This window comes from Pteronotus mesoamericanus, unplaced genomic scaffold (genome assembly GCF_021234165.1).
Source record: "Pteronotus mesoamericanus isolate MK-2021 breed Mesoamerican mustached bat unplaced genomic scaffold, CSHL_Meso_final scaffold_167, whole genome shotgun sequence".
In the NCBI taxonomy this organism is placed as follows: domain Eukaryota; kingdom Metazoa; phylum Chordata; class Mammalia; order Chiroptera; family Mormoopidae; genus Pteronotus; species Pteronotus mesoamericanus.
In genome coordinates, this window is record NW_026555308.1 from 33,092,653 (window position 1) to 33,118,340 (window position 25,688).

Below are 25,688 nucleotides of genomic sequence, written 5' to 3' on the forward strand. Positions count from 1 at the left end.
TCTGCCTTTGAATATAGAGTATCCTAGAGTTCAATGCTTGCCTTCTTTTCTATTGACATTCATTGTGTGAACTCATATCATTTCATGACTTTAAATATCATCTATGTGCTAATAACTTGCATATCTCTATCACTTGTCCCAATTTCACCCTGTAAATCTAGACTACTATATCCACAGACGTACATTACATTTCCATTTACATGTACATACTCTACCTTCAGGGCCTTTTAATTTAGTGAGCCTTTGGCCTAAACCACTCTTTCCAGACATTTACATTGACTACTTGCTCATTTCAATTAGGTTTCTGCTCAAAGGTGACCTTATCAGAGAAATCTCTATCTAAAGCAACACTCCTCCAAATCTAATCCCAGTCTTCCCCATATCATTTATCCATTGCTCAAGCTAAAAACCCAGGAATTATCCTTGATTCTTATCCCCTTTACATTCCATATCCAATCCTGTCCTATCTAGTCAACTGTAACACAACCACTTCTCTCTGCCCCTACTCCTATCATACTGGTCCAAACTACTAATATCCTTTATATTTTTCTTCTAGAATAAAGGTTTAATTGGTTCTAAAAGTATGTGATCATGTATTAACCCCGAGTCAAAATACATTTTTGACATAAATATGTTTAGGTATAAAATGAGTGAGTGGAAAAGGCCTTTTATTCTTCCCCTTCATTATATAGAGGCCAGTTTAGAAGTCTACACATCAGATGTCTAGGAGGCTAGAAGAACTGAGTAATGGTTTTCTCATACTAGGACATATGATACTTCCTAATTAAATGATGCTATACAAAAAGCTATGAACTAGAGCCTTTCCCAGTGAGTACTTGAAATGATATGACCCCTGCTCTACCAGCTATCATACACAATTTGATTCTACCTATGGAAAAATATTTGAAAAACATTTCCCATCATTTTTAATTCCATTTTATACTAATCTCTAGAAAAGCTTTGCAGAAAGGATTTCTAAAACAAAAGGCAGAAGTAGACTCAAAGGGAACATTAAACAAATTCTTTATCTCACTCATCTCATGAACAAGACAGTTAAGAATTTAGTTAGCTTAAGATTTTTTTGGTAAAAATATATCACTTTTCTTTTTCTTTTTTGTCGTCATTCTATTACAGTTATCCCTAGCCTAAGATTTTTAATAATGCCATGTATGTCAATTTGCTTTACATTAAATACATTTTTACTATGAAAATTATAAAATTTATTAATATGCTAACTTCCACCTAAGATAAACTCACTTTATAGCAGTACTTTCTCTAAAATATTTGTATTTAAATGTTTATATATTGATGTTGAATACATTGATTTCATAAAAACAAAAAAACCTAAAGTCCTTATTTTCAAAGGATTTATTATTCTGAAATAAAACAAAAAACACCACATAAACAACCAAAAAGAGATATGCATAACTCTTTGTCCCCAATTAAAACATAAGGTCTCAGATTGTCTTCAATTTGCTTTGGATTACCCTTAGTACCCTACAAGCATATTCTGTATCCAGTAGATACTAATAAAACTCTTAATCATTAATATCTTAAAAGCGCAGCTTACCATCGTCCTCTCTGATAGGTTGCTTTATTAATGTTTCCAGAGCACTACTATAATCTTCCAAAATCCAATATGCCATACTCCGAAGAAAAGGATCATAATGCATATTGATGTTCAATGAATTGAGTTCATTAACAGCAGAAACAATTCCCAAAACTCTTTTACGTAAAACAGACTTATATGTTGCAGATTTATCAAATTCAGACTCATAGAGTCTTGCTATTACAAGGGCCAACTGAATGTCATTCAGTTTCTCAAGACATACCTTCCAAAAAAAGAAAAAGAAATACTCTTTATAAATAAGCAGGAGTATCTTTTATTTAAGAGAAACTCAACTGACTTACTAATAACTAGATGAACACAAGGCTTTATTAATATTTGAAATTAGTGATCAAGGATGTTAAGAAAGAACATACTGTTTGTTTTGGCAAGTCGATTTGACAGCATTTATTTTAATAACTTACAAATCTATCTGCTAGTACTAAATATGTTTGCAAAAAGAACTGGCCTAGGCCCTGGTTGGGTAACTCAGTTGGCTGGAGTGTGGTCCCAATGCAATATTGAGGGTTTGGTCCCTTGTCAGGGCACATACAAGAATCAACCAATGAATGAATGAGTAAGAGCAACAACTCTCTCTCTCTCTCTCTCTTCTTCCCTCCCTCTCTCTCCCCCAACTTCCCCTTTCTTCCTAATAAATAATGAAATAATTAAAAAAAAATGGAATTGGCCTAATGAGGGAATATTGAATAATTCTTAATAGCATCAGTTTAAGTGATATATTTTATTTTATTCTTGAACTTTTACTCTTCCCCATCCCCCTCAGTAGACTATAGTGTTTCCAAATTTAAAAAAGTTGTATGAAACTCTGAGCAAAAGGGCAATTAGGATAGAAATGTTGTATCTTAAATGTTCATGATTTTTTTTAAGGTTTACTGAGAAATAATCAGTTAAAAATTTGCTACGGTTCTTCAACTAAGAGACAACAAAATATATATAGGTTCATATATGTTTAAATTGATAGGACAAACTTTTTTTTAACCTTTTCATGAACACTCTTAAGAGTCAGATCTACTACTTATCTCTACCAACAAAATTTTAAAAGTCATTATTATATATTATCAATTACTTTAGGTATTCAGCCTTGTGTTATTTCCACTAGATTTAAGCTGAAATAAAAACAAAACAAAAAAAAACTTAAGCCATAGATAAAGAGCTTAAGGATGAAAATGTTATTTTTAAAAAGATTTCATTACCTCAATTGCATCTCTGAGGCAACCAGCTAAAAGAAAAAATGCTGCAGAATGTTCAAATCTCTGTTTGCCTAACAAAGAAAAAGCGTTCTTTAAAGCTGCTTTACGCCACCTCTCATCTTCAAAATTGTGTCCAAAAAACTGTGTCATCTTGGTGTCTTTTTGGGATCTATAGGGAAAAAAAAGTTAAAAAATTTTGGAACACAATGTTTCTACATCAGAACTGATTTTATAAAGTTAGCCACTTAAATGTTAAGACTCAAAAGAAACATTTCACAGTTCAAAAGTTACTATAACAACATATTCTGAGCAAAGAACATTTATGATAAACATTTAGTTTTTCATATATATTTCAGAGATTGCTGAAAAAACTCTTTCGAGCTAGTAAGAAAACTGTATTAGCACTAAGAGAAATTGTTTTTAAATCCACATGAAATACATAATTTATATTAACTTCTGTGCTACTTCTCATTTAAACCTCATCAATCACAGAACTCCCCTGGCCACCTAGCGATGACATTTAGATGATCAAAATCTAAAGAATCTGTCCTAATTCCAAACAATACTAAAATATCTAGTCTCTTACAAAACTGACTGGTAACATAATTTTCCCCCAAAGGCTGGTGTTCCTATAGATTCATCTGAAACAAAATCCAAAACAAATTAAAGATTTAGCCAGATCTTGCAAGGGACAAATGAAAGAGAAAAATTCTAAGTGACCCAAGCTCAATTATGGTGTCTGGGCCCACAGGAGGAAAGAAGTTTATGGGATAGCCTAGTCCACAGTCCCTCACAGGACACAGGGTAGATGCCTATTCCAGATTCCACCAATTCATTTTTCCCACTCAAAATGCAAATTTCTGGTTTAGTTCTTTGTTCTATAGGAGTATCACAAAAAGCTTTTAAAATAAGCAAAGTAATATTTTTCTGGACTGATAAAACCAAAAAACAAACTAAAATGACCTTACCAAGATCTTCTGCTCTGGAAAACACCTAGGCTTCTTTCCTATGAAATCTTTCCTTAAATACAAAAATAACTAAGAATCTACATGAATCACACTATCCACAACAACAAATCTTTACTTAATATATTTACTCCTTATGAAAAGTTTTTCATTTTAAAGCAGTTTTCTCACCTACCTATATAAGCCCCAAATCACAGCTTTCTTTTTCATTGCAAGATAAAAAATGGCAGCATCTAAAGGATCATTCTTTCTATAAAAGGCTGCTTTGGCTACCTATAATTAGAAAATATTAGTCAAAATTTCAAAGAAATCATTTTAAACAAACAGTTTCCCTCATATACAAGACTGTCATATATTATCTATTTAAATGTTCAAGGAATTTAAAAAATATGTATATAAACACAAATATATTTATATTTAACAATTACAAAAGTAATTTTTAGTAGTGGCCTCCAATGATACAGAGAGGTGAGAACAGGACTATAGTTTTCATTACAAGCTCTCTGTACTATTTTATTTTTTCTAAACATGTATATACATATCATTTTGTAAAAATCAGACATAGGCTACTAAGCAAATATATCAACTAACAATAAGAATTAGAATAAACATTTTAAAATATTAACATATTTTCAAATTAAAGACATTTAAATCATTTTACTACATTAAGAAAAGGGTAAAAGGAAAGGAAATATGGAATGACATTTAAAGAAATATTCAAAATGTAACATATTTTTTACACCAATATAAAATACTTACCTTTTCTATACACTTGCGTAAGATGTGGGTATTCCGGACCCACCATCCCACACCCATAGCTCTTAGCTCAGACCAAGTGGGACTATCCTTCTGCATTGTTGGCAGCATGTTCAACAGTTCTTCTTGTGCTACTGAGTGAAATGCCCAGGCAAAATGACTGGTAGACAGACCTGTAGAAGTGTAAAATAAAATGTTGATAAGAAATATAAACATGACTATACAATGACTGTCAGAAATATGGGCTCCATATTTGCAATAAAAATGTCCAAACCTTATATGAAACACAAAAAGTTATAATTAAGTGGTTAGGGCTACAGGGAACATGGGTTTTTTTTTTTTTTTTCTTCTCTAAACAGTTCTATTATGTCATGATTTTCTACAATGAGCATATATTTCCTATAATTTAAATATACGTTCTTAAAAAGATGGAAAAAATGCTTATGGCAAATGCTTCTGTGCTGATTATTTTTGTTCTGTAGCTACTACCCATGACATTTTCTTAGAAAATAAGAAACACAAGTATTGGGTTAGCCAAAATTTCATTTATTTTTTTCTGTATGATGGCTCTAGTAGTGTTAAGTTTTCTTTAACTTCATTCAGAACAATTTTGTTAGACTGTATTGTGACAGCTGTCTTATCAATGTGTATTTAAAAGAAAACTGATCAAAATCGGTGAATTTCTGTGCAGCCAGTTTAATACTGAAGATGGAAGAAGATATGCAACATTTTCAGTGTATTATGCTTTATTATTTCAAGAAAGGTAAAAATGAAACTGCAATGCAAAAAAAAAAAAAATTTGTCCAGTGTATGGAGAGGGTGCTGTGACCGATCATGTGTGTCAAAAGTGGTTTGCAAAGTTTCTTGGTACTACTGAAATTTTGACCAAATAATTCTTTGCTGTGGTGCTGTCTTATGCATTGGAAGATATTCAGCAGCACCCCTGGCCTCTACCCACTAAAAGCCAATAGCAGGAGAGAGCCCACATACTCAGAACATCCAAATCAGTAAAGTTATTGGGGAAAATTTTTAAAAATGTGTATTTTATGTAAAAAAACTAAACAGACTTTTTGGCCAACCCAATATTATTCTATACTGGTACGTATCATTTTTTTTCAAAGCTGATTCTCATTGTCCTGTGGTCAACATTTGTATTGTGGATTTAATTCCATGGAATTAAAAAAGCATCAAGTAGACATTATAGATTGGCGAACAGAACTTAAGACTGTAAAAACTTGTATCAAAAAGTTTTCATACTGAAAGAAAACTACAGGCCAATTTCGCTGATGAATATAGATGCTAAAATCCTCAACAAAATATTGGCAAACCACACCCAGCAATACATTAAAAGGATCATCCACCACGATCAAGTGGGATTCATCTCAGGGATGCAGGGATGGTTCAATATACGCAAGTCAATAAACGTAATACATCACATAAATAAAAGAAAAGACAAAAACCACATGATCATCTCAATAGATGCAGAAAAAGCATTCAATAAGGTACAGCACCCACTTATGATCAAAACACTCAGCAAAATGGGAATAAATGGGGCATTCCTCAACATAATAAAGGCCATATATGAAAAACCTACAGCCAACATCATACTCAACAGGCAAAAACTGAAAGCTTTCCCACTAAGATCAGGAACACGACAAGGATGTCCGTTTTCACCACTTCTTTTCAACATCGTATTGGAAGTCCTAGCCACAGCGGTCAGACAAGAAAAAGAAATAAAAGGCATCCAAATAGGAAAGGAGGAAGTAAAGCTATCATTGTTGCAGATGACAAGATAGTGTACATAGAAAACCCTGTACACTCTACCAAAAAACTCAACCTAAAAAGTGAATTTGGCAAAACAGCATGATACAAAGTCAAAATTCAGAAATCAAAGGCATTTTTGTATACCAGCAATGAAACAGAAGAAGAAGAAATCAGAAAAAAAAATATCATTCGCTATAGCAAGAAGAAAAATAAAGTACCTAGGCATAAATTTAACCAAAGAGGTAAAAGACCTATATGCAGAAAACTATACAACATTGAAGAAAGAAATTAAGGAAGACACAAATAAATGGAAGCATATACCGTGCTCATGGATTGGAAGAATTAATATCATCAAAATGTCCATACTACCCAAAGCAATTTATAGATTCAACGCAATCTCTATTAAGATACCAATGACATATTTCACAGAAAAAGAACAGACATTTCAAAAATTTATATGGAACCATAAACGACCCTGAATAGATGCAGTGATTTTGAGAAAGAAAAACACAGTAGGAGGGATCACAATATCGGACATCAAACTCTACTACAAAGCCACCATACTCAAACCAATCTGGTACTGGCACAAGAACAGACCCATAGACCAGTGGAACAGAATAGAAAGCCCAGAAATAAGCCCAGGTCTATATGGGCATCCAATATTTGACAAAGGGGGCAGAAGCATAAAATGGAGCAATAATAGCCTCTTCAACAAATGGTGTTGGGAGAGCTGGATGGCTACATGCAAAAAATTGAAATTGGATCATCAGCTGACACCATACACAAAAATAAACTCAAGATGGACAAAAGACTTAAATATAAGACGCAACACCATAAAACTCCTAGAGGAGAACATTGGCAGGAAACTCTCAGATATCCCATGCACCAATTTTTTCACCGATATGTTTCCTAAAGCAAGGGACATAAAGGAAATAATAAACAAGTGGGTCCGCATCAAAATAAGAAGCTTCTGCCCAGCTAAAGAAAACATCAGCAAAATGAAAAGGGAGCCAACCCTATGGGAAAATATATTTGCTAATGGTACATCAGATAGAGGTTTGATCTCCAAGATATATAAAGAACTCACTCAACTCCACTCCAAGAAGACAAACGATCCAATCAAAAAATGGGCAAAGGACCTGGGCAGACGCTTTTCCAAGGAAGAGATACAGAAGGCCCAGAGACATTTGAAAGGATGCTCAGCATCACTAGCCATCAGAGAAATGCAGATCAAAACCACCATGAGGTACCACCTCACTCCGGTCAGAATAGCCATCATAAACAGATCAACAAACAACAGGTGCTGGCAAGGCTGTGGAGAAAAGGGAACGCTAGTACACTGTTGGTGGGAATGCAGACTGGTGCAGCCATTGTGGAAAGCAGTGTGGAATTTCCTTAGAAAGCAGAAAATGGAATTGCCTTTTGATTCAGTGATTCCCCTGCTGGGACTATACCCTAAGAATCCCAAACGCCAATTCAAAAGAACCTATGCACCCCAATGTTCATAGCAGCACAATTTACAAGAGCCAAGTTTGGAAGCAACCTAAATGCCCATCAGTAGATGATTGGATAAAAAATTAGTGGTACATTTACACAATGGAATACTATGCAGCAGAAAGAAAAAAAAAAAAAAACTACTACACTTCGTGACAGCATGGATGGAACTAGAGAACATTATGCTAAGCAAAATAAGCCAGGGGGTGAAAGACAAATACCATATGATCTCACCTATAAGCAGAACCTAACCAACAAACAAAGATGCAAGGAAAATAAGACCAGCAACACTGAAAGGAAATGAAACCAACAGAGACAAGAGGGAAGGAGGGAGGGGGGGTGGGGAAAAGGAAGGGAAGGGGAAAGTCAAGGAACATATAGCAAGGACTCATGGACAAAACCAAAGGGGAAGAGTTGAGGGAGGGAGGGAGGGGGGGGGCAAGGGAAAGTGGTGGGGGGAAGGCAGAGACAAATGTTTTTGAAAAAATAAATAAATTAATTAAAAAAGGTTTTCATACTATTTTGTTTTTCTCTTCCATTAATACACATTCCTCATAAATTCACTATTTTTATTAGCAATTCTATATGCCACCATATGACTATATTAATGTTTTCATAATGAATTATTCCCTCTATTTGGGGCATTTGACTTATATCTAGTTTTTCACTATACATACTACAGATATTAAAAAATCTTTTTTTTCTCTTCTAAAGTAGCATTAATAAATATATTCCTATGTTGCTTTTTAAAGAGGTTTTCCTAATTTTCATTAATTTAATCAATGTTCAAGTACCTGTTTACCCATTATTATGCTTACTTTGGATTTTTCTCACTTTTACTTTTGATAGTAGAGTGAACTGATACTTTATTATTACTTTAAATTCAGTTTCCTTAATTATTAGTGAGACAGAGAATGTACCCTACTGTTTCTTTACTCCTTGTATTTTTTCATTGTTTGTATCTTTTGGCTATTTATCGGTCCATAAAAGAGTATTGGTCCTTCATATTTTTATCAGTCCCTCATCAGTATAGATAATAAACTTTGACATTAAAAAAAAGACTGTGAAAACTCAACAATCAGAATTTCCTACATTAAGTTCCAGCTCTTCCTTAATTAATTATATAAGTTTGGGCAAGTTTCTTAGTCTCTTGATTCCCCAATTTTTTCATTTACAAAATGTGAATAATTATAAAACCTACCTTATTACACTGTTGTGAGGATTAAAAGAAATAATATTGTTAAAGCATTTAGAATAATACCTGGCACATCCTAACTATAATTACTCCATATCACCGTATTAGGAAGGTATTTTTATATTTATACAGCATCATTTACATCAGCAATTCTCTCAACCTACTGGCACCACATGGGGTGTTTATGGCTCAGCTTCTATTTTCTCTTCACAGTATATTTTGTTTCATATTACTATGAGTGAAGTAAATGATTAATTATAAGGTGTGGCTTTCACATATATAGATTGAAGTTTTTAACCTAGTATCCAGGGCAAAAGAATTTGAAATTCTCACTATACTCAAGTCTATAAAAATAAAGAAACAGAAATTTTAAAAAAGATCTATACTTTGAATGGACTGTTATTCTATATTATTTTTAGACTACAATTATCTCTAAACCAAGTTAAGTATTTTTTCATAAATAAAGAATTTGACTTAGAATTTTAAGCTTCACTTCTCCAAAGCTAAATTCAAAAAAAAAGAGGAAGGGAAAGGAAAAAGAGAAACATAGAAAGAAAAAGAGAGATCAAGAGACAGAGACCAATTAACAGAGGCTAACTTATAGAGTCCTAATAACAACACTTAAACCTGTACAGCCAATTATGCTGGAAGCCAGCTCTACCTCTTGTACTTCCTGGATAGTGAGCCAATAAACATCCTGTTTAAGTTATCTTAAACTTAAGTAAAGCATTTCTGTTACTCGGGAAGTCCTATCAGTATACGAGGCCTGTCCAGAGAGTATCCATCCATGTACTATGAAAAAGAGAGACATTTCTTGAAGAAGATACAAGATATAAGAAATATTGTACATAGGACAATGACGTCTCAGTCCCGTTCAAAGCATGCACCTTGGGACCTCACATAGTTCTCCCAATCACCGCCAGCTGCCCTATCATATTTCCCTAATCTCATCAGCGGTCTAAAATCTCTTCCATTTCAAAGGTGATGTTAGCTTTGGGAAAAGCCAGAAGTCACAGGGCGCCAACTCTGGGCTGTAGGGAGGCTAAGTCACCTGGGTGATCTGTTTCACCAAAAAACTGCACGAGACTTGATGCATGAGTGGGCACACTGTCATGATGAAGCTGCCAATCACCAGTTGCCCATAGCTGTGGGCTTCTGAATCATCTGAAAACTTTCCTTGGAAGAATATTCAAGCTTAATGCAAAATCTGATGCAAATTCATTGCTCTACTCGCACAGTCATTCTGAATGAGATAGCAACACAGTAAATATACTCACTCAATGGCATCTACAACCCCCACTGACTAGTACAGTGAAGTCGTCATTGTTCATGCATGCACATTCCAGTCCACTCTCCTTGGCTGCCACGTTATGCCAATGTCACACAAGCTGTTTCCATTATATTAACAATGGTTTGACTTTTTCCGGACAGACCTCATATAATAGTAACTTAAGATATTATTAAACTAATATCTAAAATATACATTAACATTAACAGTAGTTTCAGGGATACTCTCTTTTTTGTAAAACAATTAAAAATTGAATATGTGTCTTTTTCTATAACAAAAACGTTATTCAACTTTGGGAAATAATTTGAATTTAGATAACTATCAAAACAAAGAAAAGAAGAACATCTAAAAAAGAAATTAAAGAGAATGAAATAACACTCATTGCCCTTTAATATATGATGCACTTGAAACAAAATACTGCTCAATTGCTTCATATTTCTACGTCTTCATTAACTCTTTCCATCTACCAAAAATATTCCAATAGCATAAGTAAAGAAAATTAAGTGGAAATAAACACTTTTAAAAATAAATTAAGGAAATTTAGAATGTGTCAAACTTGTCATCACTATCATATCTGAGCAAAAGCAAAGTTAAAAGTTATCAAGTCTTTCTTCTTCTCTTCTAGCCTTACTTCCTTTTAATAGATTACTACCAAAATCACCTTGGTGAAGGAGTTGAGCTCGATAAGCTGGAAGGGAAGTTGTAAGAAAAGTATGAAGTCGAACAGCCAAAAGAAATTTTAACCCACATTCATCAAGAGTTTCTCCACCTATGAAAAAGGAAGAAAAAAATGTTACTTATTTTTATTTGTAAAATAATATTTCATCAGCAAAACACAAGTAAATGCTAATAATTCTGGAAGGCAACATATGTCACAGCACCAAATACTTCATTCATTCTGAAACAAGTTAACCATTTAAATATTTCTAATATCTTTTTTCTATATAAATATACATTACAGAAAGTAGTAGTGTAGTTAAATATTTTGGAAAATAAGAAAGGAGAGAATGAATTAAGTGAGGGTCTGTCATATTTTTTATAATTGGACCTCCTCTGATCTGAAAAATACTTAAATTAAAATGTAACTAAATTTTAAAATAGTTTAATCTTCTCTGTGGTATATGTTACAATATTTCCCATTTTGATTCAAGCCATATACCCATTCTAATAATCTGCTGCTAACACCAAAAGAAATAGTTATACAGTGGGAAGGACTGCTTTGTACCTTCAACAATTAAAAACACCTATAACATATTTACAATAAAAAAATAATATCTACCAGTAATACTTCTTAAAGTATCACTATTCATGACCAATATTTTTCTTAAATTTTTAATTATTACTTTCTTAAATCTACCCTGTATTTTATTTTCAAGCATAGTTCAAGGAGTGAGGCCTGCTTATATCATTCTGTCGCACCTGGCTGGAGTTGCTAATTTTGGATATTATTTGAGATTTGATGGAAATTCTACATTCAAATTTGTTCATAACTCAGAAGATGAAGAAGACAAAAATGTTCTCTGGGGGAGGAAAAGACCTAATTTCATCATGCTTATTTCTGTTATTCTAGATAGGAGTATATATTAATGCTAATTTTTAAAAGAAACCATGAATATTTAAAAAGACAAACAATAGTAAATTATTATGACATGAGAGAAAATAAAGCAGAAAGCATATTTTCAGGTATCCAAAGTAATTATTTAATAAGAATGTTAACTTTTGCTAAACTCAAATTATTCAGTTGGATCTTTAATATTATTAAGCAGATAATTAGGTAAAAATTAAATACGACTGGCATAATTATTTTTTTACAACTTTTATTTCAACTCCTATTTCAGAGTACTATGACTTATCGGATAAATAGTATATAATCAAGTTAAAACTATTGTGAAGTTAGTAATGATTAAAAACTTTCATGAGCTTCATTTTTATAAATATTATTTTAGATTTTCTGTGAAAATAAGTCAAAATATCATTAGCTTTTCCTCTGATCCTGTACCCAATTTAGTTTTACCTTGGCTTCTGTCTCTGCTTTCTCCAATATCAGTGCTGGTAGTTGCAATTGTATCTGCTAAGGCCATCAAAGACATCTGCTCCATCCTGCTGAGTCCTGGTAAACTAGAATGAAGTAAGTGGCCAGAAAGAACCTGAGCATGCTCAGGCCCAAAGTAAGTTGGACTGTATTGTGAAAGGTCAATAATCCTGGGCTTTGTATTTTCTTCATCCATTTCTAAAACATTACTATCAGTCATTAAAGTTGAGGTCTGAAAAAGCTCATCATAACCTTCTTTTGATAACTGGTTTGAGTTATTTAAGGTACTCTGATTATTAGATCTCTCCAAAGATGAGTAAGAGTTATCATCATCCGCCGCAAGTAAGGCATATAGAGGAAGTGGAGGAACAGAATCTATTTCTGTGTAATCTGTATTTTCACTCTTGTTGAATGCCTGTGGGTCTCTGGTGGTGCTTCCACTGGCACTAATGGTGAGAGACCTAAGGCGGCGCTCGTGATTAGATTCAGTTTCATTCAGAGCCACAACTTCTCCAGCAATGCACTTGACAAGATGTGACAAGATGGCCTTTGCTCTTCGAACTTTGCCAAGATCCATGAGTTCTAAAAGCTGCAAAGGATGGTACTGAGGTAAAGTTGGGGAAATAACATGGGCGGCTTCAAAAAGACCTGAATCTTCCATGTCCACAGAAGGATCAAATGCAGTTTTCTTTCCACAGATTTTCTGTGCAAGACTAGTCATGGATCGAGTCAGAGTTTTCTTTGGAGGATGTAATCCAGAACTTGATGAGTTACTCTGTTTTATTAAACTTATTATAGATGGAGTGCTCCCATTGTATGAATCTCTTATAACAGGTTCCTGTTTAGAAGATGGCTGCCACTGGGAATACACACGCATCTCACAATCCATTCCTACCACCAGGATGCCATCCCGGACCCAGGACAAAGAAACAGGGAAAGGTGGAAAGCCTTCTACAGAAGAAACCAAATCTACACTTCGTAACAGTACAAATTTAGAAAGTGGCACAATTTTAGTACTCTCCCAGAAAGGAAAAGCAAGGCTTTCCTTACCAGTCTGTTCTTGTACCTTGCCAGCTAGGGGTCCATACATAAAAAGTTTTGATCCAATTCCTATAGTCAAGATATGAGAACCGTCTTCTCTAGACATCCAATCTAAGTGAACTAAATGCTTAATGTTTGATGTGATACTCTCTTTACTGGATAAATATACCTCTTGTTTATTATAGGCCACTAAATTGCTATCAATGCTAATGCCAGAATCCAACATTGTATTTAACTCATCTAAATGAATTGTCTGTTCAAGGACCCAACATGAACCTCCTGTAGACTCACATTCAAAAATACTTACATGCATCACAAAGTCCTGAGAAGTTCTACTATTAGATGCAGGCTGCTTATATGCTACTGCTAAACGATTTGTGTGTGCACAGCTAACTTCTACAGGCCTACCAGGTACAGTTATACTACTATTGCTCTGAAGTCCATCTTCAATAAGTAACGGCCATTCCTCCCAAATGTATACAAGATCCATTTTTCCATTATTTGATGTGGCAGATTCTCCATCTGTTACTCTGCATCTCCAGAATCTTACTTTCTCATCTGAGCATGAAGTTGCCAACAAATAGGGAGCACTGCATATAGGATATATGGAAGAAGAACTCAGATGACCTAAAAAAGAAAATAATCCATTAACAAAATATCAAATTGGGTTAAATATTTCTATTTTCACATACTAAAGGTTTTACTCTTTTGTATGAATTACTGTTAACAACACAACAGTCTATATTTAGATTGAGGGTCAATAAGATCAGTAAAAAGCTTTTAACTACATCAAAAGGTATGTAAAAAGGACAGTATCACCAAAACCTACACCAGAAAGAACTCCAGGAGACTTTAGTTCAATTCCTGAATTTTACAGGTAAAGACCCTTAACCAAATGTGTTAAGTTCTCATGCCTAAATCGAATAGCTAGGCAAAGGCAGAATTAGAAAACCTGAATTCTAATCCTGGTTCTCTACCCAATATTCTTTTCACAACTCTTTGCTGGTTTTACATTATTATTATAGACTTCATATTAAAGATATCAACATAGTTTTAAAAACTTGTCAACACTTATTGTTTGCTTTTTTAATATTTTTTAATGTAATTTGTGAATGGGCCATGTTTACCTAAGTGCTAAATGGGCCCTCAATGATTGAGGAGTATTTGATATGCCTGATGCTGAGAAGATTCCTAAGTGGGACACTGTTTTCTTGGGCTTACTATAATCATATACTCTTAATTTCCTAAACCAGGGGTTAGCAAATCTTTTCTTAAAGGGCCAGATTGTAATCACTATTTTGGGCTTTGCTAACATAAGGTCTCTGTTGAAACTACTCAATTCTGCCACTGTAGAACAAAAGTAGTCATACACAAAAGTAAATAAATTAATGTGGCTATCTTCCACTCAAACTTATTTACAAAACAAGTAGGTGGTCTATAGTTTGCCAACACCTGTCCTAAGTTATTTAACATAACTACTAATTATAAGAAATGTTATATGGAATGTTTATCATATTTTAAAAGCCAATTTTGACATAATTGTAATATAGTTTTTTCCTAAAAAAGTCCTCAAGGAATATAGCAATATTGTAATAGAACACAATTAGCATTCCCCACTAGGTTCTCTGAGCTGTAGAGAAAATAAAGAGCTTATCCTTCCCAACAGTCTTGACTGAAATTCTTAAGACTAAGAAAAAACATTTACAGGAGTCTCCCCTCATCTGCAGTTTGCTTTCTGTGGTTTCAATTACCAGTAGTCAAATAACAAATTAAAATCTCCAGGAATAAACAATTTATAAATCTTAAATTACATGCTGTTCTGAGTAGTGTGCTACTGAAGAAATCTCACACTGTCCAGGTCTGCCCGCATAGAACATGAATCATACCTTTGTCCACTGTATCAACACTGTGTGTGCTACCAGACTGTTAGTCACTCAGCAGCCATCCCAGTTATAAGATCACCTGTTGCTGTGGTATTGCAGTGCTTGTGTTCAAGTAACCCTTATTTTACTTAATAATGGCCCCAAAGCATAAGAAGAGTGAAAAGGTATGTATACACAGGAACAAACATAGTATTTGTAAGATTTAGTATTATGCTCGGTTTCAGGCATCTTTTTGGGAGATTTGGAACTTATCCTCCAGGATAAGGGGAAAACTACCATACCAAATACTACTGTGTTGCCAAACAAAACAATTTCTTCTTTTTCCCCCAGATCTTTTTTCTCCCAAACTCAACTGGGACCAAAGTTAAACAAAAGGGCTGTTTTAAGAAATATCTTCAGTTTCTCTTACATTTGCCATACTATTTTAATTGGAATACAGTAGTGAAGATCATACCGCCTGGCTAAAGATAACAGCTCTTAAAAGTGTGTTAATACAAGAGTCATTCTTTTCCAAACTTTAAACTTCCTTGCACTGATGCCTCTTTTATTAAAATATACAAAGAAACAGAATGCAAATGTCATCAGAACACTGTTAATACCCTGCTCTGTTAACTTCAATGAGAAAAGTATTCAAAATAGTCAGTCAAAAAAAAAAATGAGAAGTAGAAAAGACTAAAACCCACACTTTCAGTATGAAAATGAAAGAACTGAGTGATAAGAAGATAGACTTTTTCTTGGGTTTTCTTGATATCCTAGAAAAGTGGTTCTTTTCCTTTTGTGTGCATTAGAATCACCAGGAAGGCTTGGTAAAGCAAACCCCAGAGTTTGTGATTCAGTAAGTCTAGGGTGCAGCCAAAAGAGTTTTATTTTCAACAAGTTCCCAGGTAATGCTGATGCTAGTCTGGGGACCACATTTTGAGAATGTCTGCCCTAAGATAAAGATAATAAATATATATGAGAAACCGCACACTCATAATCCTTCACAGCACAAGGCTCCAGGCAGCACAACCAATGCAATGGAACCTCAGTTCTTGAATGTAATTTGTTCTGGAAAACTCTTCAAGAAGCAATTTGTTCAAAAACAGAATCTTCCTTGTCACCCGAGAGACATATGATTGATCATACAGGCATGGGCATGAAGGAATTGTGAGGTCGAGAACTGAGAACTGAAATTTTGTTTGATAACTGAGGCTTTTTTTTAGTGAACAAGTTGGTCAAGAACCAAACTGTTCGAGAACCAAGATATTAAGGAACTATGGTTTTTGTTACCAAAGTTGGCAAATAAGGTGCAACCACATTACCATCTCCGTCCTAGAAACTTTCAGTTTTCACAAAAGGATAATGAGAATTTGTTTTAGAAATCAATATTTAAGACTATTACTGGCTGACAAATGTCGAAGTAATCTGAAAACAATGAGAAATTTTCAATTAGGGTACTTAAAGATAGTCTTTCCATTTTTGCTTCCATGTGTATTTAAAAAGAGGTAGTTGCACCTATTTTTAAATACCTAGTAAACACTCATGGATAACAAAAAGTTTACTTAGTCTTTTTTTCACAAAATTTACAAACCTGCTGATGGTTTAACACTTATTATTTCAACTCCTTCTGGCAAATGTAACTCTTGGCTATAAACCTTTTCTGAAGACAGAGTCAACTTGCTGGTACTCTGAAGATTTGCTCTGCAAGCCTGATACTTCTGTGCAAAAGGAGATAGGATCTTCTCTGGAGAAGAATAATGTTCTTCTGGTTGCCAAACTGCTTCAGATATTTTTGTATCTACTTTTTCATCTATAAAACATAAGAAAAAATAAAAAACTGGAGGGAGCAAGGGAAACCCTATAAACATTATAACTGATATATTTCATAATCCAAAACTGCCTTACAGAAGATTTAAAAAGTAAAAATATTAATGATTATTTATAACAAGAAAATCAGAAAATCATTTTGCTTTTTTAATAACTGAATAAACTATATTATCATCTCTCAATAAGAATAGCTTTAAAAATATTTACTGAACTCTCTAATCATATATGATTTAATTTAAACCTACTTAAATTTTTTTTAAAAAAGACTCACCCAATAAGACAGGAGTGGACTTTAAATGTAAATTCCACATGTGTAACAATGAACGGTTGTCTTGAGTGCACTCTATCACAATTAGGTAGAATTTTTCAGAAAATCCACTAGGTGAGCTGCCTGTTGGTATTAATAATATTTTTCACTATCAACATGAACAAGTAAGACAACTTATTAAAAAATAACTCTTTTTTTTTTAAATCAAAACTCTCATCTACAGTTCCAAATGCAAAGTGGAATTATAGAATGGAATCAACTTCTTCATCACATATATTTGTATTAACTTAAAAAGTTTTAACAAGCATGCTATGCTTAAAATTAATTTTGAATTGAGAGGCTTAAAAATCACATATAGTCATCACTAACATAATGACCACATAGATTAAAACATATTAAGTAGGAAATTTCTGAACAGACAAGAACTATGTGATAGATACTTTAAGTCAACATATCATGATGAAAGTTGTGTTGCTAAACATATTTTGAAATAAGTAAGACCTGTAATGAAATGACCTATTACTGATATTTACCTAAAGATATACAGTCATTATCCAACATATTTCAAGAAAATTTTTCTTAGTTGAACTGCATAATTTATGCAGCACACAAGTTGTTCAAAATAAACTAAAAAAAATGCATCTATCAAAAATAGATCATAAAATCAGTACTTCATTATTGTCTGAAAAAAACTTGTAAAAAATGCTAGATTTTGCCTTGGCTGGTGTGGCTCAGTGGACTGGGTACCAAAAAAGTCACCACTTCAATTCTCAGCCAGGGCACATGCCTGAGTTGCAGGGCCAGGTCCCCAGTCGGGGGCACGGGAGACACAACCACACATTGATGTTTCTCTCCCTCTCTTTCTCCCTCCCTTCCCCTCCCTAAAAATAAATAAATATAATCTTTTTAAAAATGCTAAATTTTAATCCAAGTTATTCTTAATTATTTTCATTATGCACAAAATTATATAAAGAATATATTACAGAAACTATATAAATCAAAGAGCATATTAAGAAAATCAGAGAGCAACTATTATTAAAGTACAATCATTTTGTCCTTTCAAAATTGCATAGGAAAAAAGTTTTCAAAGGAGCACTAGGAAGGAAAGATAACCATAAATATATTATGAGACTAAATGAAAAGGTAACTTCAGTAATGTGTTCTGGGTGAGTCAGGCATTTAAATTACAAGAATTATGAGAAAAGGAAAGATAAGGGATTATAACAAAAGAAAAAATAATAGAATTAAATCTACTTCTAATAATTTTTCTAACGAGGAAGAATGCCCCAACAATAAAAAATCTGTGAAACATTTCTTCTCTTCTTGACATTAAAGAAAAATAAGATGAAAACATAACTCCTTGGGTATATGCTGGAAAACTCTGATAATAAAGATAACCATTTCTGAGTAAAAGTAAGAACTGTGAATATTTTAAGAAAAGCTAGGAAAAATACTTAAAGAAAAAAATTAAAAATTGAAGATTCATGGAAAAGAAAATGTTAGAAAGGATGAAGATCATAGCAAAGCTAAACATTAAGCACAGGACAGTAATTTCTCCAAAAAGTCTTACAGAGAGTTATATTGTTAACAATACTAATATTTTTATTAATACCTTAATATAAAAAAGGAAAAATAAAGAACATTTTGTTGATATAAATAACCCTTTATCCTGTACCTGACATCTCTACTTCCCATTTTTTAGCATCTTTCCATCATTATATTCAGAGGTTATAAAAGCTCTGGAAGTGTTTTTGCACAGTTCATGAATTCTCAGGGAAAATGATAGAAGACTAAGCGAAAGCAGTGAGAAATTAAAGTGCAGAACTCAAAGAAGTACATCTCAAAGGAAAAGGAAAATAGAAAACATCTAGAATAAAGAATGTACACGAGGAATAAGAAATATAATCTGGAACAAATAAAAATGTAGTTATTAATATTACTTGAAGCTTATAACTGACTTTTAAAAGAACTGGTACACACTATGTGGTTGCTTTATAAGGCAAGTCATTTTTGTGTTTGGTTTGGCCCTGTAGTTGAAAGTGATGACCAAGACATTTTACCTTTCTTTTTCTGTTTTGCTTTATGCAAATAAACAGTAAATATTGAGTGGAGGTATTTAAATAACTTTTAAAACTGTTTAATTATAAAACTGTCTTAATTAATACACTTAGTTTCTAAATTATAACTTAAAGCTTAAAATTATAGGTGTGCACATTATCTAGGTTGTTAGGGAAGGACCCTGCCCATCAAATAGCATTCGTGTTAATGATAAAAAAATTTATATTATTAAAAAAAATAATTGATAAACCTCTTTCAATTTCTTTGTTATTTCCTGATTAAGAATAAGAAGGTACTGGTATTGGACTTCCAGCCAAGATGGAGGTGTACGTAGGCACATTTTACCTCCTCACAACTGTAAGAGGGATCACAACTAATCTGAAAACAAAATACAACCAGAATTGACAGAAAATCGAACTGTATGTAAATCTAACAATCAAGGATAAAGAAGAAATATTTATTCAGATGGGTAGAAGGGGTGAAGATGGGGAGTTGGGACAGAGAGAATGCAGTGTGCCAGTTGTGGCGAGGCAGCAGCAGCTAGTGAACCAGGTGGTCCCACATTCACCTGAAGCAGATAAAAACTGGGAGGGACACCTGGGGAGTGAGCCATCCCAGTCCCAGAAGAGATCACACAGCCCAGGGTTCCAGCACTGGGAAAATAACATCTCATAACTCCTGACTGTAAAAATCAGTGACGGCAGGAAAATGAAGACAAATGTAACAAATTTATTTGAACAATAAAAAAAATAAAAAATTAAATTAAATTAATCCTTTGCAACAAGGACAGTGATTTGTCTTGTGGAGAAAATTGGGGGGCGAAGGGAGAGAGATGATGTGACTGCTAAAAAAAACAAAGAAAGAAAGAAAGAAACCCAGTGGGGTTGGGAGAGTGGAAGAAACTGCTGGTCTCTCAGGAGAGTCAGTTTAAAGGGCCCACAGGGTCCTGGAACCTACGCAAATGCACCTACTCTAGGATTCAGCACCAGGGCAACAGCTAGAAGCATGCCAGTAGCATACAGGGAGTGAGTGAAGTAACTGGATATGGGGTGAGAGCCAAGCAAATGGCATTGTTTCCTCTCAGACCCCTTCCCCACACACAGTAACACGAAATGGCAAAGTGGGTTGCCCTACCCTGGCAAATACTTAAGGCTTGCCCCTTACAACAGGTACGCCAAGATGGAGTCAAAGCAGCTCTACCCAATACACAGAGACAAACACAGGGAAGCTTCCAAATTGATGAGACAAAGAAATACCGCCTAAATGAAAGAACAGATTGAAACTCCAGAAAAACAATTAAGCAAAATGGAGATAGGCATTTTCTGATAACCTATCAGATGCAGAGTTCAAAGCACTGGTGATAAGGATGCTCAGAGAGCTCACTGAGTACAACAAACACATACGGGAAGAAATGAAGGCTACACTAAATGAAATAAAGAAAAATACACATGGAACCCACAGTGAAAGGAAGGAAGCAGGGGTGTAAATCAACGATTTGGAACTTAAAGAAGAAATACATAGTCAACCAGCATAGAATGAAGAAACAGAATTTTTTAAAAAATGAGGACAGAAGACGACAACTCTGGGATATCTTCAAATGTGCCAACATCCGAATCATAGGGATGCCAGGAGGAGAAGAGGAAGAGCAAGAAATTGAAAATTTATTTGAAAAAATAATGAAAGAAAACTTTCCTAATTTGATGAAAGAAATAGACATACAAGTCCAGGAAGCACAGAGTCCCAAACAAGTTGACACAAAGAGGGCCACACCAAGACACATCATAATTAAAATGCCAAAGGTTAAAGATAAAGAGAGGATCTCAAAAGCAGCAAGAGAAAAGGAGACACTTACCTATAAAAGGAGGTCCCATAAGACTATCAGCTGATTTCTCAAAAGAAATTTGCAGGAGGCAGTGGCAAGAAGTATTCAAGGTGATGAAAAGCAAGGACCTACAACCAAGATTACTCTAACCAGCAAAGTTATCATTTAGAATGGGAGGGCAGATAATGAGCTTTCCAGATAAGGTCAGGTTAAAGGAGTTCATCCTCATCAAGCCATTAATATATGAAATGTTAAAGGGACTTATCTAAGAAAAAGAAGATCAACACTATGAACATTAAAATGGCAACAAACTCACAACTATCAACAACTGACTCTAATAAAACAAAAATAAACTAAGCAAACAACTAGAAGAGGAACAGAATCATAGAAATGGAGATAACATGGAGGGTTATCAGCAGGGAAGAGGAAAGGTGAGAATGGGGGAAAAGGTACAGGGATTAAGAAGCATGATTGGTAAGTACAAAACACACAGGGGGATGTTAAGAACAGTATAGGAAATGGAGAAGCCAAAGAACTTATATGCACGACCCATGGGCATGACCTAAGTGAGGTGGGTTGCTGGAGTGAAGCGGGTACTGGGAGGAGGGGGGCAAAGGGGAAAAAAATTGGGACAACTGCAATAGCATAATAAAAAAATTACTTAAAAAAATAAAGAAAGATTCTGGTATTTACGATAAATAATGTCACAAACCTACACGGGAAAATTTTAACTTCATATTGATCATATGAAACATTGTATCAATTTATTTTTATTAACTGCCTAACATACCATACAGTATATTTCTAAATACATAAAAAATACATCTTTACCTTCATCAGATAATATTCTGTCTTTTGCTATACTTTTCTTCTTAAGGTTATTCAAAATGAAGTCTTCTTGAAAAACATGAAGTAGCTGGGTTTTTCTGCCTTGCTGAAGGTAAATAAAAAGCAATGTAAGTTTACATATATGTTATTTACCTAATGTTGAGTGGCCAGAAAAATAATACTTACAAGTTTTGTAATGGGATCTAATGCGATAATACATCCTGGTCTGGCTGTTGACTGTTGACTTACGATGTTAAACACTTCACCAACGTATTTCTGTTTTTAAAAAAATGGATTATCTCCTTTATTAAACAATTAAATTAAAAAATAGGAACGAAAATATGAAATTTCAGGCATAATAAATCAATAATAAGTATGTTTGATTGTAGCTAAGTAAGTTCTCGAGTCTCTTTCATATAAACATTCTAGGACTTTACCTTACTAAGGAATTACATAGGAATGAGTAAGAATGACAGTTTAGTTGGTACACAGAAAGACAAAAGCAACTCTTGGTAATTGTACTGGGGAAAAAAGTGTTTTATATCCATGAATGTGAAAGACTGACTTCAATCTCATGGGACTGTTCTAAAAATCAATACTTTTTAAGCATTAATTATGAGGTGAGAAGGATGGAGCCAAAGATACAAGCTGACAAACTGTTTAAGTATGTATGCTGATTTCTTGAGCCACTTATGTCCTGACTGCTGTAGTCAAGGTCATATTGTTAAATTCAATCTTCATCATACTTGATCTGTCAGCACATTTGATCCTGGTGATCAATCCATCTTCCTTGAAATAATTTTCTCCACTTGCCTTCCATTGTATACCACACTCATCCCACTTTTAACAATGGAATGGCCCTGGGTTCAGTCCTTCTATCACTCTAATTTCCAACTATATTCTCTCTCTCAGTGATCTCATCTAGTTCCACAAATTTAAATTTAAATTCTGACAACTAATATCTTCACACCAGCCTCTGTCTAAATTCCAGAGACTAGCCTACTGGATCTCTTAGCTGTCAAACAGGTATCTCAAATTAACATGTCCAAAGTCAAGCTCTTGAATACAACCTGTTCCAAAAAATCTGCCTCTTATACATTCTTCTTGGTTCAACTTGAGGCAATTCCATTTTTCCCAAGGGCTCAGCCACAAACCTTGGGAGTCAAACTCTCTTTCTCACACAACTCTATATCCAGCTTGATACTAACTATTCACTGTTCGAAACACATCCAGATTGGACGAATTCTTACTGTCTTTCTCACTGCCACTTGCTACCATTCTAAGCTCCTTTGGCTCTCTCTTGGATTACTGTAATAGCTTCCTGATTGTGTCCAATTTCACTTCTGCTTCCCTTGTTTAATCTATACAGCAATCAGAGTGATCCTTTTAAAACCTAACTGAGATCATATATCACTCTGACATTTTCTTCAAAGGGTTCTATATTATTTAGAGTAAAACCTAAAGTTAACACAATTGCCAATGAAGCCTTATATAGTATGGCCAGGTTAATTTTCTGACTCATCCCAGACTACTCTCCTGCTGCCTCTTTTACTCTCCTCCGGCCACAATGGTCTCCTTGCAGCTCCTTTACATACCAAACATGTTCTGGACTCAGGATCTTTGCTCTGGCTGTTCCTCTCCCATAATACTCTTCCTCTAAACATTCACATTGTTAGCTCCATCATCTCCTTCAGGTCTTTACTCAAGTAGCACTTTTTTTGTGAGGCTTTCCCTGACCAGCATCTCACTTGGCACTCCCTACTACTTTAACTACACTGTTGCTCTCTATGGAATTTATTAATATATTTTTACCTTTTCCCCCTATATCCCTTCACTAGAAAATAAGCTCTGACTTTTTCTGTTTTGGTCACATCAACATTTCCAGCACCTAAAACAATTCTGAAAAATAGAAGGCCCTCAATATATATATTGTTTCTACTAAAATGCTATATATGTGGCTTGAAAAGAACTTTTATTCTGTAATACTATGCATCAAAAATTTTTAAAAACTTAGGAATAAAACAGAATTGGAGCAGACCACTGATACCTATGCAATTTTGTAAGCAAGACATTAACAAAAACATTAATTGGGAGCTGAGGAGACAGCTTGAATCTCCTGAACAGGAAGCTCAGTATAGCTGAATGATAACTCAGGGAATATTTTAAAATACCAGAACCAAAATGTGAAAATACTGGCTTGCAGGAGCTTCTGAAACAATACAGATGGTGGGTTGCTATTAGCTGGGCACAAGAAGAAGTGCTGCCTGTAACAGGACAAAAGTTTTGCAATAGTGTTGAAAGGACTCCTGCCTGTAATACAACAAAGCTGAGAGCTTTTATCTTTCTTGGTTAAAATTAAAATCCCACTCCTGTTATTCCAGCTCCCCTTACCTAAATAAAAACAAAAAAACTGCAAATGAACCAACATAAATTCCACAGTATACTGCCATTAGTTCTCATTTATCTCTGAACAAAAATTATTACAGAAACACATATTATAAGGCACAAGACTTTACTTCTGCATAAATAAAAGAAATGGTTTCTTTTTAAAGGAACTTAGAATCCTGTAATGATACATGCAATTATGAAAAAAATAAAATAAAAAACGTACATGTAATTATAATACATGTAATATAATACAATTATATAGTCACTTTAGAACATGCCCAATAAGTATAAATTAAGTACCTAAAAAATCATATAATATGCTTATTTTAAAAGCCATTTACTTACAGAAATTTCAGGATTGGAAAGCTCACATAGAAGCTTCTTGGCATCAATAACTGCTTCATATAATCTCAGATATTGTCCATCACTTGCTACAAAGCATGCACTAGGAGAGTTGCAGTATGCACCTACAAAGTATTTATGAACATTTAAATCCTTAAGCAAAAATGTCAGAAAAACCTAAAATTATTAAAGAAAAATCAGAATGCTTACCTAGACAGTAACTGGGTATAAGAGTAGGCAGCCATGCCACATTGGAAAATGCGGAAACATGAAGAGAATTAATCCGGGCAAGCTCAGAAACACCTCCAGAAAAAGACAATGGCCCAACTGGATCAACTCTCCAAAGAATTAGCTCACTATAAACTGATTTGGGGTCCTGAAATGTTACATCAACGGTGCTTTTATTCTGTTGTGCCAAATCTTCCGTATTTAAAGCATCATAAGGTAGTTTTTGGCTATCAATATCTGGTGTCCTTAATGCATTATGGTGTGATGTTGTCAACAATAACGGTAGTACTGAATGGCAAGCTAAATCATTAAGATGAAAGCGATGACCACAATATCTGGATTTATGTGAAATACTAAGAACTGTAGAAAAAGCAGATTCCTCAGCAAAACTGACTAGCCACTGATTCAGAGAGCCATCAGCGTGCTTTGAAATCATCATTACATTAGGGGTAAAAATACTTAATTTTAAGCTATTAGTTGATTTACTGTGACCAGCAGAGATAAGCATTGATGTGGAACGTGTGAGGCCAGAAGGCTTTTGTTTCCCTTGCTGAATAGCCAAGTCAACATTCTTGGTACAGGCATACATTACTATGCTTTTACAGAGAGAGTTCGCATCACCTGTGGGGAAAGCTACAGGGATTCTGGAAACAAAGGACACCTAGAATTAAGAAAGTAAGCATTAGAATGTATGAACTTATACAAAGAATTAT

The 25,688-nt window shown here is 34.1% G+C and overlaps 1 protein-coding gene across 8 annotated transcripts in view; it reads right to left on the reverse strand.

The window, feature by feature from the left end:
- Nucleotides 1-25,688, reverse strand: part of DMXL1 (Dmx like 1) — a 152,681-nt gene that overhangs the window by 78,148 nt on the left and 48,845 nt on the right. For all 8 annotated transcript variants that reach the window (XM_054589917.1, XM_054589921.1, XM_054589919.1 and 5 more), the window contains exons 12-23: nucleotides 24,958-25,636; nucleotides 24,751-24,872; nucleotides 22,204-22,293; nucleotides 22,021-22,123; nucleotides 17,313-17,432; nucleotides 16,806-17,024; nucleotides 12,294-13,979; nucleotides 10,941-11,048; nucleotides 4,542-4,711; nucleotides 3,958-4,055; nucleotides 2,821-2,986; nucleotides 1,571-1,832 (exon numbers count right to left, since the gene is read on the reverse strand). In XM_054589917.1, coding sequence (XP_054445892.1) covers nucleotides 1,571-1,832; nucleotides 2,821-2,986; nucleotides 3,958-4,055; nucleotides 4,542-4,711; nucleotides 10,941-11,048; nucleotides 12,294-13,979; nucleotides 16,806-17,024; nucleotides 17,313-17,432; nucleotides 22,021-22,123; nucleotides 22,204-22,293; nucleotides 24,751-24,872; nucleotides 24,958-25,636 — 3,823 coding nt within the window. The remainder of the gene's footprint in view (nucleotides 1-1,570; nucleotides 1,833-2,820; nucleotides 2,987-3,957; nucleotides 4,056-4,541; nucleotides 4,712-10,940; nucleotides 11,049-12,293; nucleotides 13,980-16,805; nucleotides 17,025-17,312; nucleotides 17,433-22,020; nucleotides 22,124-22,203; nucleotides 22,294-24,750; nucleotides 24,873-24,957; nucleotides 25,637-25,688) is intronic.